We start from the raw sequence: 13,739 nt of genomic DNA on the forward strand, positions 1-13,739 counted from the left end.
CTAAATAATTTAAGCTAAAAATATAAATTTTTGTTTATTTTAATGTTACTATTGTACTGGTAAAGGATTAGGTAGATAAAGTTTGCAAATCCTTGATTTTGGGAATTGCTTGTAAAAGCTGATGTAAGTGGTTGAAGTTGGTACTGACCAACTGCTGTTTGTACCTTTTTTGTATCCTACATCTATTGCAGAAAGCTAAAGAAGATGTATGAACCATTTCTACAAAATTTATTTTTCTTCAAGCTCTTTTCAGTTTTCACAACATAGTATCAGAGCTCTAGTAATCTTAAGGGCTGCAAGTGTGTTTGAAAGACAACCTCCAAAAAATCTTCAAATTTCTCTTATATGATTAATGGCTTCAAATCTATAAACACTCTATTTATTTGGATTACTTTGAATCAAACTTTTCTATTTTGATATGTTAAAGTTGGATATGGAAATAGTTGTTTGCAAATGCAAGAGAAAAACTAGTTGTCATGACTTATTAGAGAAAAATCAATGCGTAATCAGCTTAAAATAAAATAATAATAATAATAATATTCATTAACAAAGTTTATTACAAACTGCAAGCACCAACTACAAGTGCAAGAAGAAATAAAGAGCAAGCCCATAAATGTAGAACTTTTTTTTTTCTTTTTTTTTTTTTTTTTTTGGTTATTTTCTTTTTCTGGTTTGGTTTAGACTCACAACTTTCTACTTCACAATTTTAGAGAGGATTTCAACAATGCCGCCGACGACTATGCAAAATAGCCTCTTTTCCCATCCTCAATCTATATATTTGTGAAGAGAGAAGATCTAGAAAAAAGAAGGGCTTTATTCTTTATTTGTTATTGATACATACCTGCTAAATAGTTTATGATTCTGTTGAACAGGGAATGAGAACTCATCAGAATTAAATCATCTCAGTACCACCATTATAGTTTCTATCATTCTCATTTGCACGATCCAGTTCCTTGTCTTCTCCAGAGATTTCCTCAAGGGACCTACCTTTCGTTTCAGGCACCAAGAAAGAGAAGAAAAACCCAATCAAGTTTACCACAGCGAGTCCAATGATTGCCTTCTTGATTTGTTTTGAATCTCCATCCAGTGTGTAGGTCTGTACAACAAATGCACCTATTATAGCACCACCTTTTCCTGCCGCTGCTGAGAGACCATGACAGGTTGAGCGAAATCTTGCAGGGAACAACTCTGCTGGAACTATGAATGTTGTGCTGTTGGGTCCAAAGTTGGCAAAGAAAAGGGTAAGCCCATAGAGAACCACAAATAATATGGGATTGCCATCACAGAAATCCTTTTGGGAATTTGGCCCGCACTTGTTTTTCTCTCCTCTAAGATTTCCATATTGGATTCCTAGAATCGCCATGCAAATGGACATGAGGAGGAAGCCCCCAAGTTGGATTATGTACCTTCCAATCTTGTCGATTAAGAAGACAGTGAACCAGTATCCAGGAACAGTTGCAACGAGTGCAATTATGGACATTGCTTTAGAGAGATGGTACATTTCTTCTAATGCATTCATTGACGAGGCCTTATTTATCAATCCACTTGCTGGGTAGATATCTTTCTGGGTCAACTGGAGACTGTAGAAGGCGATATCTAATAAGAACCAGGTAGTAGTTGTACCTAGAAGATGAACACCATGCCTATTAAAGAACTCAGAAGAGAATAACCCATAAGAAGTGGAGGGATCAGCTGCAGCGGAAGGCTTGGAACTTCCTTCTTCGATGTAAATGTCTTTTTCAAGCACTCTTGCCATATCTGCAGCAGCCTTCTTGTGGTTACCCTGAACCAAGGCAGTATATCTAGCAGTTTCAGGCATTTTCATCCTCCAGTAAAAGGTCAAAGCTGCAGGAATTGCACCAAGCATGAGCACAATCCGCCATGCAAGATCTGCTTGAGGCTGAGTCGATAGGATCGGATTTTTACTAAATGCAGGAGCGTCGAAATAATGCATGAATATTTTCGACACCACTGTGGATATAGCTCCAGCAAACAATATTCCCATTCCTTGCATTGCGAACACAGCAGCAATAAAAGCTCCTCGAGTTTTTTGGTTGGCATATTCTGACATAATCACAGCAGAAAGTGGATAATCCCCTCCAATACCAAAACCAAGCCAAAAGCGGAAGAAGCAAAGAGTAGCAACCACACTGTGGGCTGTGGCGCCGAAGGAAAGGCCAGAGGCCAAGGCACAACCCACCATAGTAACTAGAGTTATCCCATAAACTTTCTTCCTACCGAGCTTATCTCCCAGCCACCCAAAGAAGAGCTGCCCAACTAAAGTTCCACATAAAGCAACTCCAGTAATAGCATTGTTGATGTCGTCTGGCAGCTTACCAGGCTTTCCTTTGACAGGATCATAGTAGTATAGGCGACCTAGGAGCTTGGTAACAGCAGTGATGCAGAAGAGATCATAAGCATCAGTGAAGAATCCCATACCTGCAATAACTATTGCCTTGAAATGGTAGAGTTGGGTCTTAGCACCATCAAGAGCTGAAAAGACGGCCTTAGTCCCATCCGCCATAGCTCTGAAGCAATTTCCCTCAGCAGATGATTTGAGAAAATGATGATTGTGTTGGTGATGGAAAGGAAGGCGATCATAATATAGTAAGAGGGAACATGCATGCAATGGCTTACATTGTGTAAGAATATAGAAGATTTTTGTTTGGTAGACAAGAAATTCCCATAGTAAGCAACGAACATTGGTAGACAAGCCTAGGGAATTTACTTGTTAAAAAAGGCCGTTAAGACCAAGACTGTAAATTGATATATGAAAGAGGCAATAAAACGACAAGTAAATTGCCTAGGCTTGGCTAGCTGTTATTGAATTATATTCAATGATGTGGTTTGTTTTGATCTTCGTCGGATTTATCCCAACTTTGATTGGATATTCTTATTGTTTTTTAAAGCATATGCTCGTCTCCAATAAAAATGAACCCTATAGGTTTCTCCACATGCATATCTTTTCTTTTCTTTCTTCTTTTGTTTGCTTCTTGTGTTTCTCAAAGTGTTGCTATAGATTGGAGGTCAAATAATTTTTGTGAAAACTCAATTTTTGGGAGGCTTGTTTTTGTTGGGCTGGATTAATGTCTGTATACTCCAACATAAAGAAAGGTCCATTGGTTTATGAGAAAGCATGAATCTTCAATGTTGAAATAATTTTTTACTGTATATTAAAATCTAACTTTTAGATATTACTTGAGATGGGATCTAACTTTTAGATATTATTTGAGATGGGATGAGGTGAGTATCACCTTTAAGTTTTAAAAATTTAGAGGAGAGCGTCTTAATGGGTCTGTTCAGTATGAATTCGAATTGATTGAATCATTAAATTTTGAATCCGGTTTATATATAAAAAAAGTTCTTTAAATATATAGAGAAAATAATAAAAATTTGAAAAATAATTTTAAAAAGTAAACGTGATTTTTATCCTATATCTTTCTCAAGTCAAAATAACTCATTTACTATATATACTAAAAGGTCAAAATAACCTGGTTGCGACGGTAATACCAGCTGTTTCTCCAGTTAAGGAATTTCTATATCTTCATATATAACGTAAATGGAAGATGTCCTAATAGAATATTAGGTTTTAATGGTTAATTTTGATGCACAGTACAAAATCTAGTTTGAAATTTGTTTGCATTGTCTTTTTCCAGGATTTTTAGTATTTCTTTTAAAAGAAAAAATTCCTTACTTGATTTTAAATAAAAAATTTACTATTTAATCTCTAAATATTCTCATTATTAATAAATCAGTTTTCCAATTTTAAAAAATCTATTAAAATATTTTTATTTTTTTATCTTAGTTAATCAAATAATCCTTCCATCTATTTTTACGGTTAAAAATATAATAAAAGACTAAATTACCGTTGACAATAACTTTTTAAAAATATAAGGATTAACTTGTTAATTATAGTAATACCCAAAAACTAAATAAGAGATTTTGTTTGAGAATAAAATTGAATTTTAAAATTTTTTCTTCTATTTTTTATTTATTTTTAACGGAAAAAAGAAGAAAAGACATATTTTATTTTTTAAAAATATAAAAATTAACTCATCAATAATAATAATATTTAGATATTAAATAGTAAATGAAGGCAAAGACTCAATAGTCATCGATCCATGTGGCTTTGAAGCCTCATTCCCCTCTATAATACAATTTTTTTTAGGATATATATATATATTGATTTCGTCAATTTATTTTTATTTATCCTCGTTTCATTCACTTCTTATCATGTATTTGCCAATGTGTTGAAATTTTAAAATTTTTTATTTAAAGCACAAATCCAATCCACTCTTATTCCAAATACACACCCATCCAAATGGAGTAGTACTTATTATTAAATTAAATTAAAAAATTCAAGATGATATTATTGGGATGAGTGTTTTTTAAAATATTAATTACTTAATTTTTAGTAAATTCTTTAATTTTTATGCCAAATAAAATATTTTAGTAATATTAAGGAGTGCAAAATTAAAATAAGTTTGATTAATATTTTATATGATAGAAAGATTAAAGAGTTAAGTTTTATAAAATAAAATTAATATTTTAATTCATTAATTCTGAAATAGAAACTAAATAATTAATTTTTTAAAAAATACAATGACGTGATAATAATTTATCCTTATTATTATAAGCTGCAGCTCAGACAATAATACAGAAACAACCTATAAGACATTGACACATAAGAAAGTTCAGAAGAGATTTAGAATGCCAAAATGCAAATGAATTCAACCTGATATTCTAGAAGCCATGTAATAAAAGCATCCGGTACAGCTAAGCAAAAAACTAGCTCCCTTGTACATAGTTTGTGCCTTCCTACAGCAAGTTGATTATTGAGCTAATGGAGAAACCCCATAGTCCGAAATTTGTAGTTAATGGAGCAAAAATACGTACCACCCTCGGCAGCATCGGGTATGTGAGAGTGCCAAGTATGAACCAGTTGAAGCTTAAGAGAGCAACTGCATCAGAAGCAGGTTTGTTGATTATGGTGGAGAAAAATTGAACCACACTTTTCAATGAAATGCCAACAACAGGGAAAAGAGCTACAACTAGGGGCATGCAGGGGTCTCCAGCCTCCCAGATAATGATTCCGATCAAAAGGGATAACATTGCACTGAATAGAGACCGTGAAACTGCGACATCTCTTCTCTGATTCAGATCATCATTCATGTTTAAGCTCTTTGAGACGATACAATATGGAAATGAATCGATGGATGTTGTGGCTTTGCTTCCACTTCTCCAGAAATTGAACAATTCTGCTTCTCTCTTGCCTTCACCATGCCAGGCATCCTTACACAGCATCAGGTCTTCAAATACGATTCCACTACCTTTGTAACATGATTGGATCCCATAGGAAATGCCATGGTAGTCGGTACCACCAATATCAACATTTTGTGTATTATCAGCATCATAATGTCCTTTAAAGCTCCAATGGTCTTTACCCAGAATTTCCTTCAGCTTAATATTTTCAACTTTAAGATTTTGCAACTATTGGAAGGCAAAAAAATATTTTTATTAGTAAAGCAAAGAATAAAGACATGCATGAACTGAAGACTAACTGCTTCAAAGTTCAATGTCAACTGCATGGTACAACAAGGAGAGATTTGATGGAAAATAATAGACAAGAATCCATAATCAAAGCTTAACTCAAGCAATTTATTTTTTGCATTATCTGTTTCTGGTTATGCTTATGCCCTATCTTTTTTTTGGTCAATAAATTTTTATTGCCAAAGAATCAAACTGTACAATACAACCATCCACAATTTATATACAATTCCTAAGCAAATCAACCTACTTCATTCAATCTGTCAGTATAAAAAAACAAATAAAGCTAACCAGAAAACCAAGCTACCAATCATTTTTAAGCATCATCTCAGAATATCCAAAGCAGACCCAATAAAACAAGAAAGGGTAACGAGCAGACCCAATCATCTTTTATTCTTCAAACTCATCTCATAATTTCAAATCATAGCACACATGATTCACAGCATCATCCACTGACTTCAATACCATAAGCCTCCAACCATTCAACAACACATGTACAAGAAAGGGGAGAAGAGATATCCACATGAGCAATAGAGTAGCAACTCCAGCCCTTATTCCACGCTCATACAGTATACCTAGAGGAGCCTGGACCCCATTCCTGTTTAAGTCCACCTGCTCCAGTCCACTGCTCTGCTAGTTGTCCCACCTTCTTTCATTAATTTTAATTTCACAATAGTTGCTACTTTTTTCACAATTGACCCTGCATCAATTTCTAAATGATTAAACACAATCTAATTTCACTTCCACTATATATAATACACAGTAAAAATGAATGCAACTCTCCTTATGGCAGCTAGCAAGGATTTACCAGTAGTATTTCGTGTAAGCCAACTGATTTCTCGTCTCCATTTCATAGGCCCCTCTTAATCTCGTATCTCTGCAACACTTCTTTCCAGACCCTATTAGATATAGCAAAGAATAAATGCTTCATTGTCTCCTCGTGAACATGGCATAAGTTGCACTTATCATCAGACACCGACTTCCATTTAACCAGTTTAATTTTAATAGCTAACCTGATTAGAATAGCCATCCATACAATAAAACCATGTCTAGGCACCACATGCCTACCCCAGACCAGCTTCCACCAATTAACTTTGCAAGTTTTCTTCCTTAGCACCTCCCAAGCACTTACTATTGTATATCTGCCATAGTTAAACTCGATTTGATTTTATCCTCCACATACTCCCACACTTTATATCTCCTCACCTCATTCCATGCCAGCTCAGTCATACTGTCTAAAGGGTCAGGTAATTTCCACTACCCAACTCTCCATAACTCATTCACCTTTGCCTTTCGAGGGACATCAGTATCTTCAATTTTAATGGAAGGGAATCTATCGACAATACTGGATCTATCCATCCAGGGTCAAACTAGAAGAAAAAGTTACCCTTCCCTAGCTTGTATTTGTAATAACCTTTTAAAAAACCCCTTAGGCCCACCAAGTGCCTCCATGACCAGCTTGCTTCCAGTGGTTTTGTTATCCCCCAATAGCTCAGTTTCTTCAATTTATTCTGCACTATCCATTTTGTCCATAAGAATGACTTTAAGATTAACAATTCCCATACTTGTTTCCTAACAGCTGCAATATTCCATATTCCTATCCCTTTTATTTCCAGACCTCCTTCATTTTTAGGTCTACATATATAGTCCCAAGCTACTGCTCCTCTTTTGTCCCTTTCTAGAGTCTCAGCCCATAAGAATCTTCTGCATCTCCTGTCAATTTCCTATCCTTACTTTGCTACCCAGTTACTTACTCTAGCCATAATCTTATCAATCAAGGATATGCAGTGGCCATTTTTAATTGCAGTTGATACTAAAGGAACTCTTAGATAGGTAACAGGAAACTTACCTTCCCTGAAGTTCAAAGTCTGTAATATTTGTCTCTTCACTTGATCCGATATTCTCGATACCAAAGGGACTCCTAGATAGGTAACAGGCAATGTACCTTCTCTGAAGTTCAAGGTCTGTAATATCTGTCTCTTCACTTGATCTGATACTCTCACAAAATACACTGAGCTTTTGGAGTCATTAACTTGTAACCCAGAAACAATCTCAAAGTGTTTTAAAGCATTACCCAAACCCTTCACAGACTCATAATCCCCATGACTAAAAAGAAAGAGAACATCCGCAAAGCACAGGTGATTCACTTTAATCTATTTGCACCCCTTATGAAACTTGAAGCTTGCTGATAATTTTACTGTAAGGACTCTGGATAAGTATTCCATGGTTATAACAAAAAGAAGTGGAGACATTGAATCCCCTTATCTAAGCCCTTTCTTCCCAGGGAAGAAACCTTCACAGCGACCATTTACCATCATTGAAAATCAAGGTATTCCCACACACTTCATAATCCAACCCATAAACTTATTTAGAAAGCATAGCCCCATCAACATTTCCTCCATAAAGCCCCATTGGATAGAGTCATAAGCTTTTCTCAAATTTACATTCATTGCACAACATGGAATCTCAAAACCCTGATGATAATTCCTCATTAGCTCATAAGCTAAGAGGACATTCTCAACTATTTTCCTTCCTAGTACAAACGCAGATCGAGCCGTTAATGATTCTACAAAGAACTTTCCTCAACCTGTTTGCAATGATTTTTGTAATTACCTTGTAGATGACAATACAACATACAATAGGTCTGAAATCTGTCAAGCCAGCAAAACTCTGTATCTTAGAGATAACAGTTAAAGTAGTAACACTAAATTGCTTTAGAAGCCTACTAGTCTCGAAAAATTCTTTCACTGCCCCTGTGGCATCTGCTTCTACAATTCTCCATACCTTTTTAAAGAAAAGACTATTAAAACCATCTACTCCTGGAGCTTTATTATCTCCTATAGTCCATACTGCAGCTCTAATTTCTTCATCTGTGATAGCAAAACACAACTCATCAGCTTCCTCCTCACTCACTGTAGCTCCACTTCTAATTGTTTCTATACAAATATGTTGTCTATTAAACTCATTAGCCCCTGTTAGAGCCTTATAATACTCTACCATTGTCACTTTTATTTTCCTTTGATCAAAGGTTTTCCCATCATGTAACTTTAAGCTTAAAATTTTATTTCTTGCAAGCTCACAATTTTATTTCTTGCATTCCTAACTTTCATTGAGTTATGGAAGTACTTGGTATTTGAATCACCAAATTTGATCCAATTAACTCTTAACTTTTGTTTATACAACTCCTCTTCCTGCTTAAGAAGCATCCTATACTGATTCACAATGACTCTTTCCTCATTCAGCAGGGTTTGATTCAGAGGATCCTCCTGCAACCCCATCTGAACTTCCTCCATCAACTGTCTATACTTACAAATCTTGTCTTGCATCTCAGAGAATTCTCTTCTGTTTAGCTTCCTCAACCTCTTGCTTGAGGCCCTTCAATTTGCACCATAATTTATATATAGCAGATCCACCTACTTCCTACTTCCTTATACCATGATCTCTGCACAATGCCAACAAATTCAGGATGTGCAGTGCACATATTATAAAATCTGAACGGTACATTTCTGCTTTCCATATCTGAGAGTCCGGAGGGTAGAGCTTCATATTCTCAAAGAGCAAACTTCTCCATATCTGAGAGTCCAGAGGGTAGAGCGTCATATTCTCAAAGAGCACACTTCTCTATGAAACAGCCCGGCCCAAACTGGCCCAAATAACTTTTGGACCCACTTTTCCACTTAACCCAAAATGGTTAACCCAAGTTATTTAGTAGTTTCGTGCTAACTATTATATATAATTCCAATTTCCTATAATCTGCCGATGTGGGACGAATTTGCGCCGCAAATCCGCAAGCAAGCAACTGAGCGTTACACTCGGTTCCACTAAATTTGCGACTAAATTTGCGACGTCCTCGTCGCAACTAAATCAGTTACAATGGCTAACTAGGACCGGACCCTTGGGTATTGTGGTTCACTAGTACCTCGGGCAGCTCCACCTCGTCTCTCACAGGTAGCCCTTTCCTCGCAGACCCACTAGCTCCGCACAATTTGTGCGACCCAGGGTGGCTCTGATACCAATTGAAACAGTCCGATCCGAACTGGCCCAAATAACTTGGAATCAGCCTTAAGCAGTTCCAATCGAATCCAATTCATGAAGATTCAGGGCCAAGTTCAGACTTGTTCAAAGGAAGTTCTTATAATAGTCTTTGACTGGTCCAGTCCACTTTGGTCCACCTCTTTGAGTCCCCACTCGCTTTTTTTTTTCTTTAATAAAAAACTGAGCCGAAGCAAGTTTTGGTTTATGGTTGGAAGAGCATACCAAAACCAGCTCCCCTATATGAGGTTCAAGGTTGTTTCAGGACCATTAACCAATGTTGACCATTGACCAATATAGAATGTTCCTAATTAGAAGGATTCAAATTTTGGATCCTAATTAGACTTAATTATAAATATTGTATTCTTATTGTAGCTATTCTTAATTTAGCTTGATTTTTTGTGTATAAATACTCAAATCTTCTAAAGATCAATTCAATTGAAATAAAATTAAAAATTCCTCTCAAAATTCTTTATGGTATCAGAGTTTTACCACTTTAATTAGCATAAATTTCAAATCTGTCACAAAAAGTTAGGGTTAAGTAATAGGTCAAATTTCTTGGCGACTATATCAAGAGAGTTGTTCAATACCACCCGTCCCGAAGAAAGCCCATCAAATTTCCGGTTGATCCTCGGCGACGCGACCCCACTCCAAGCATGCACGTGTCCTCACGCGCCGCCACAGCATTCTGCGTCTCCTTCCACGCACCTGTGCGTGAGCCTTTCTTTAGAGTCCTTTTTCGTCGACACTCCTTTCCAGCCCTCTTTCCAGCATGTCGCACCTTTGCCAGCCCTGTTCCGTGACCGAATTCTACTTTGAGCTTTTCAAGGTGTTTTAACAATAACTTGGTTGGTCCTGTCTCTTTGTGTTGCTGACCCCTTTTTACCTTTAAAATGCCAGATAAGAAAGGCTCTAATGGCGATGATGTATGTATTTTTGATATTGCTCCATAGATTATTGATTCTAATGCAAATAGACACATGATGGATACCTCTAAACGCTTCTTTAATTACCTTCCGTGTCTACAAAAGGAGACAGTCAGAAACCGGATCGATTGTTTGTACTTTCGATATTAAGCTATCCTCTATTTTCTATGTTCTTTATTTCTCTATTAATCTTTTATCTGTCGATGCTCTGACCAAACCTCTTAACTGTAAAATTGAAATTTTTTTTCTGACTATTGTGTTATTCAAAACCTTCAAACTAGGAAGAGGATTGGCTATGTAGATTGCACGATGGTCTATATATGTTGGAAGGAAATCTGGATTTAAATTCACTTCAGGCTATTTTTGAAAGAAATTAAGATGTCAATCAGGAAATCATACAGTCACATCGACAGTTAGGACACTCATCCTTCTTTGCTTTAGAGAAACTCAATGTGGTTCTTTAGTTTGTGATGCTTGTGAGTATGCTAAGCATATAAGAACATCTTATCCCTCTAGTAGCAATAGAAGTATGATCCCTCTTGTGGCCATCCGTTCTGACAATTGGGGACCTACTCAAACGGTTTTACTATCTGATAATCATTGGTTTATTACATTTATTGATTGTTGCAGTCACATGACTTGGATTTATTGATAAAAAAAATAGTGATGTGGCTTATTGCTTTTAATTTTTTCATAAGATGATTTGTATTCAATTTGATGTTGAAATAAAAGTTTTGAGAACTGATAATAGTACCGAGTACATGGATGGTTGTTTTTCTACTTATCTGCATCAAACTAATTGTCCTTATACTAGTGCCCAAAATGGTATTGCTGAAAGAAAAAAATAAGCACCTATTGAAAATAGCCCAATCTCTCCTTTTCACCATGAACTTTCTAAAAACCTATTGGGGAGATGCAATCCTATCTGCAGCTTATCTCATCAATAGAATGCCTCTTAAAACTCTTACCTTTAAAAGCCCTTTAAAAGTGCTACAAGGAAAAAATACTTATACTTTTCCACCAAAGGTGTTTGGATGCACGTGTTCTGTTCATACTAGGACAGGTGGGAAGCTCGACCTAAGGGCTCCTAAATGTGTGTTGGTTGAGTAGTGGATACTCTCATGTACAGAAGGATTACAAGTGTTACCAGCCTCCATCTAGAAAATACTTTGTCAGTATGAATGTTATATTTAGAGAGACTGAACCTTATTTCAATACTATCCCATGACCTCTAAAGGGGGAGAACAATGAGAGAGGATATGATTCCTAGTCCTATAACTCTAGAGCGTTTTACTATAGAGGAGACTACTATACAGGGGAAGACTATTGATGATCAGGAAAAGATAATTGGGCGTTTGAATAAACCAGATTTAAGGAGATACTCAAGAAGAGACAATAGAAGCAAAAAAAGCCATTGTGCAGCCTACTCAGTATCATAAATCTCTCTCTTCTCCGTCTGGTGAGTCATCCCTAAACCTTAAACCCATTAATGATCTAAATAAACCAATTGCTCAAAAAAAAGATATTAGATCTTGCACAAAACACTATTTCTAACTCTCTCTCTTACAATTCTTTATCTCCATCCTATAGAGTCTTGTCTATTTCCTTTGTGTCTATTCCACAGGATTGAAAGGAAGCTCTTAAAACTTCCAATTTAATTCTAATTGGAAGGAAGCAATGATTGAAGAAATGAAAGTCTTGACTAAAATGAAACCTAGGGAGTTGATGTCTTCCACCTAGAAAAAAAACTAGTTGGCTGCAAATGAGTGATCAGTGTGAAACACAAAGCAAATGGAGCAATTGAAAGATTTAAGGTCAGACTAGTTGCCAAGGGATACACTCAAATCTATGGAGTGAATTACCAGGAGACATTTGCCTCTATTACCAAAATGAACTCAATCAGAGTATTATTTTCTTGCGCTACCAATCTTGACTAGGACCTATAGCAATTTGATGTGAAAAATGCATTCCTCCAAAAAGACTTAGATGAGGAAGTGTATATGAAAATTTCTCTTGGATTTGCTGATGAAAAAGCATAAGGAAAAGAGTGCAGGCTAAAGAAGGCATTGTATGGGTTGAAGCAGTCACCTAGAGATTGGTTTGATCGATTTAGTAGAGCTATGATTTCCCTTGGCTATCAACAGAGCAATGTTTATCATACCCTATTTATCAGACATTACAAGGGTAAAATCTCTTCTCATAGTCTATGTTGATGAAATAGTAATGATAGGGGATGACACTGAAGAGATAACTCAGCTGAAAAAGCTTTTAGCTCAAGAGTTCGAAATTAAAGATCTAGGAAAACTTCAATATATTTTCCTGGGAATCGAGATTGCAAGATCAAAGAAAAGAAATCTTTATTTCTTAGAGAAAATACATTCTGGATCTTTTAGAAGAAACTGATATGTTAGACTGCAAACCAACAGAAACTTCTATTGAGAGCAATCACAAGCTACAAGTAGACAAGCTACAAGCAGAGATTGGTGAACTGTTCATCGACACTGTTCATCTTGGTGGTGCTTTAGAATTTTAGGGTTTGTGGCTTACCGATCTGTCTTGGACGTTGTTTTGGTTCTTGATCCTTTATCGAAGGAAATTAGTCGTTACTGGCTTTGATTTTGAATACAATTCAATAAAGGGTTTCTATCATTTTCTTTTATCTTATCAAATGGCAGTCACATCTGAGAAAACTATTTTAGTATCTGCAGAAGACTTTGCTCAATTCTCTCAATATAAAGAGTAATTAAGGCTCACTAATTCTTCTACCTCTACTATCAGTAATTCAAGTATTACCACCTCTTGTCTTGCCTCTACTTCTATATGGGTTATTCATTCTGGTACTACAAATCATATGACAGGTAATTCTAGTTTCGTATCAGCTTTTTAATCTCATACAACCTCCTCCTTTGTTACTTTAGCTGAGGGATCTACCTCTTGTGCCATGAGTTCTGGGATTGCAAACCCTACACCATCTGTCTCTTTGTCGTCTGTTCTATGTTTGCACAACTTTCTTTTAATTTGCTTTCTGTCAGAAAACTTACTCGAAACTTGAATTGTCGTGTCCCATTCTTTCATGATCATTGTATTTTTCAGGATCTTACAACGAAGCAGATTTTTAGAAAGATAATATTTGTTGTATTTTACAATAGAAATTACAACCTATTTATACATGAGAGACGGTATCTAAACAGGAAGGAAAATTAAGCCTATGAGTATACAATCCCTAAGATTAAG

At 35.9% G+C, this 13,739-nt stretch overlaps 1 protein-coding gene across 1 annotated transcript; it reads right to left on the reverse strand.

Annotated features, from left to right (window-relative positions):
- Positions 1 to 511: 511 nt before the first annotated feature.
- On the reverse strand, positions 512 to 2,596 carry LOC110602759 (low affinity inorganic phosphate transporter 8). Its single transcript, XM_021740357.2, has one exon. The coding sequence runs from the start codon at positions 2,522 to 2,524 to the stop codon at positions 893 to 895; it is 1,632 nt and encodes a 543-aa protein (XP_021596049.1). The 5' UTR covers positions 2,525 to 2,596; the 3' UTR covers positions 512 to 892.
- Between the last annotated feature and the right edge of the window lie 11,143 nt (positions 2,597 to 13,739).

This window comes from Manihot esculenta, chromosome 15 (genome assembly GCF_001659605.2).
Source record: "Manihot esculenta cultivar AM560-2 chromosome 15, M.esculenta_v8, whole genome shotgun sequence".
NCBI lineage: Eukaryota > Viridiplantae > Streptophyta > Magnoliopsida > Malpighiales > Euphorbiaceae > Manihot > Manihot esculenta.

Coding starts and splice junctions, on each gene's coding strand:
- LOC110602759 (XM_021740357.2), bottom strand. CDS start 2,524: ATGGCGGATGGGACTAAGGCCGTCTTTTCAGCTCTTGATGGTGCTAAG.